The sequence below is a fragment of the Myotis davidii genome, unplaced genomic scaffold, assembly GCF_000327345.1.
Source record: "Myotis davidii unplaced genomic scaffold, ASM32734v1 scaffold647, whole genome shotgun sequence".
Classification (NCBI taxonomy): Eukaryota; Metazoa; Chordata; class Mammalia; order Chiroptera; family Vespertilionidae; genus Myotis; species Myotis davidii.
Genome location: NW_006298634.1, coordinates 267,427 through 270,644, shown reverse-complemented (window position 1 = coordinate 270,644; position 3,218 = coordinate 267,427). Strand labels below are relative to the sequence as shown.

General features: G+C 37.3%; 1 protein-coding gene across 1 annotated transcript in view; it reads left to right on the top strand.

The window, feature by feature from the left end:
- LOC102769160 (chromosome unknown open reading frame, human C21orf91) overlaps positions 1-3,113 on the top strand; it is a 20,854-nt gene extending 17,741 nt beyond the window's left edge. Inside the window, 2 exon segments of the mRNA XM_006779546.2 lie at positions 215-277; positions 2,003-3,113. Of these exon segments, the coding sequence (XP_006779609.1) occupies positions 215-277; positions 2,003-2,160 (221 nt within the window). The 3' untranslated portion in view covers positions 2,161-3,113.
- The last annotated feature ends 105 nt before the right edge of the window (positions 3,114-3,218 follow it).

Here is a 3,218-nt window from a genome sequence, read left to right as displayed (position 1 = left end):
ACTGGGATTGATATAAAATTTGTTTCTTCCTGTGGGTTGATGTTAGGATTCAAAAACTCCACACTGCAGGAGTTAATGAATGAATCCCAGGATACTGCTGAACATTATGTTGGCAGATAAGTACAAATTTTTAAAAATTAGGATATTGCGTTAGTGATGTAGGCAGCTGATTTTCCCAAATTGTGGTAATAATGAATATATTTTCATGTTTCAGTGAATTCGATGACTTCTGGTGAGGTAAAGCAACTGAATGCAAAGCTCCAACAGCGAATACAGGGTAAAGAATCAATGTCATTGTTTTTTCCCTGTGAAAATTTTGACACAGAAAATCCCCAATAACAGGGTACCAGTAGCTTCATCCGCAATTAAATTTGAAAATTGGGTTAGAACCTGTTAGAGTGGAAGTGAAAATGGAGACTACAACTTTAATCTCTACCTTCTTACTAATATTTACTATGCAAGTGAACTCCGTAGCAGGTCTTGAAGGTATTAGCCCTGGCTTTGAACAATTTCAAACACAGAAATATTAAGAATAGCATAGTGAACGCCTTGACCCATCTTCATCAGCTTCAACTATTACAAAAAGCATAGCTAAATTTTCCTTCATCTCTGCTTTCACCCATTCCCTTTACCCCACCTCAAGCATCAGTTATTTTTTTCAAATATATATATATTTGTTGTTGTTGTTGTTGTTGTTAATCCTCACCCGAGGATATTTTTCTATTGATTTTTAGAGAGAGTGGAAGGAAGTGGGGGAGACAGAGAAACATCGATGTGAGAGAAACATGTCGATTGGTTGCCTCCCACATGCAGCCCAGGGGATCAAGCCTGCAATTGAGGTACATGCCCTGGGCCAGAATCAAACCCGGGACCCTTCAGTCTGCGGGCCGACGATCTATCCACTGAGCCAAATCAGCTAGGGCAGCTAGTGATTCTTTAACATCATGAACTACGATGCTAATATCAATAGTTTAATAGTTAGTGTTCAGAATCCCCAATTGTCTCTTATCCTGTTTTTGCAATTTATTCCCATTTTGGTGAAGAAACTACACTTCAGAGACAGTTAAGTTGCTTACAGAGATCATGAATTCATTCAGTATCAGATTCTAACTCCTGTCTTTATAACTCCAAAGCTAAGTGGTATTTCTTGACCACACATTCTCTCAGAATAATAAAATAGTAATAGTAATAGCAACATACATTTGTCAAGTACTTCTTCTGTGTAAGTCCTTTCCAAGTATGACCTATTGAATCCTCACAGTAACCCTATGAAGGTCCTACTCTCATTGAGTTGATACATAAGGGGAAATGAAAACAGAGTTTATAAGTTACTTGCCTGAGACTCTTGAGAGAAGGAACAAGGATTAAATATCCCAGGCAGTCTGATTCCAAAGCCTCTTAGAGGGGTTTCCAGACCTAGGCATTAATGTGCACTTACTTCCCATAAGTCATGTTAGGTACTGATGAAGCCGTTTCTCTTTCAAATTGAGAAAAGTGTCTCAGGTAATAGTGACTACCATTCCTGTTATGCATCTATATAGTCATTGCTTATGACACTTAGGTTTCACTTGGTGGAGAAGAGAAATACCCTATTCCAGCTGACTATGCAAAGTATGCAACACCCTAGAATGATCAAACAATTGTTTCCTTTGTGTCAAATCACTTTTTTCCCCTTCCTTTATCCTCACGTAAGGGTATGTCTATTGATTTTTAGAGAGAAAGGAAGTGGGGAAGAGAGAGAGAAACATCAATCGATTGCCTCCCATATGCGCCCCAACCAGGGATTAAACCGCAACCTAGATATGGTGCCCTGACTGGGAATTGAACCCACAACCCTTGGTGTACAGATTGATGCTCCAACCAACTGAGCCACCCAGCCAGGGAGGTATCAAATCACGTTAATTGCAAACATTCACCCAATGCGTGTTAAAGTACTTGAAGTATAAATCATAGGGTTGGCTTTCTGTGTACTCAAATGGAACTTCTTTTTAAATCCTTACAGAAGTTTTTGAAGAGTTAACACGCCAAGTGCAAGAAAAAGATTCTCTGGCCTCAGAGCTCCATGTCCGCCACGTCGCCATCGAACAGCTTCTCAAGAACTATTCCAAGTTACCATGTCTGCAAGTGGGGCGAACAGGAATGAAGTCCCACCTGACATGAGCAACGGAACTCAGCTTACACTCACTTCCTGGTCAGCCACTTGCAATGTGGTCATTAAGTTTGCAGAACTTCAAGGCAGTATTGAACATCTTCGTTAGATAAAGCGGATCGTCGCACTCTAGTCTTCTAGGGTTCATCATTTTGGTTTACCTGGGGAATTTTTTCCCCCATAATGACTAAGTGGTCCTCCCTAACTTTTACCACATGTGACTATTTAAATATACTGTTACAGTGTGATTTTATGAAACGTAGTTTAATGTAATTCACCTCTCAAACCAATGGAAGGTTAACAACACCTTAGATTAGCCTGAACTACTAAAGATAAAAATTTTAAGAGGGAAGTTAAATTCATAATGTCACCTCTTATTTATTATGAGCAATATTTTAATATGAAAATTTTATATATAAAAATGCTATTTTAGGTACCTTTCCATTCTCTTTATAAATGTGTATTTGAATGGCTCTGTGTATTATATTTACACTTTCATGTGTGAATATCTTACCCATGTTTCAGATCGTACTGCATTTTATTCTCTTACTACACTGCTTTTACAACTGTTACCTTGTTTTCCAAAGATAAATGTATTTTGGAGTAGAAATCTATCTAGTTGAGTTGTTTGACTTCTGATAACTCTTATAAAGAGGAATTAATACCTTTTTAAAGCAAATATCCAAGAAAATAAAATATATAATTTTTTCTAACAAAAGCAGTTCTGAGTTTGTTCAGGAAGAAAATGCTAATCTAGCTTTTGTATGTCAACAAGTCTACATAAAAGTTAGAGCCTCTTCTGTTTCATTATTAGTTTCATTCTACTGACTTTGATGTGTTAGAATTTGGACAGAGTAAGTCAAGCCTCACTTGTAAGGCAAATGGATTATCTTCAAATTGAATATACCTTTAAATTTTTGCCCTGTCTTTGAAAAAAATTGAAATTATTTTGTGTGCCACTTCAGATCAAAGTTCAAAAATCCTTGAACTGTCCAGATTCTGTATTACTGAAATTAGTGCCCAAAGAAAGCATTCTGGGGCATTTTTCTAAACTTTGGACTAAAGGGAA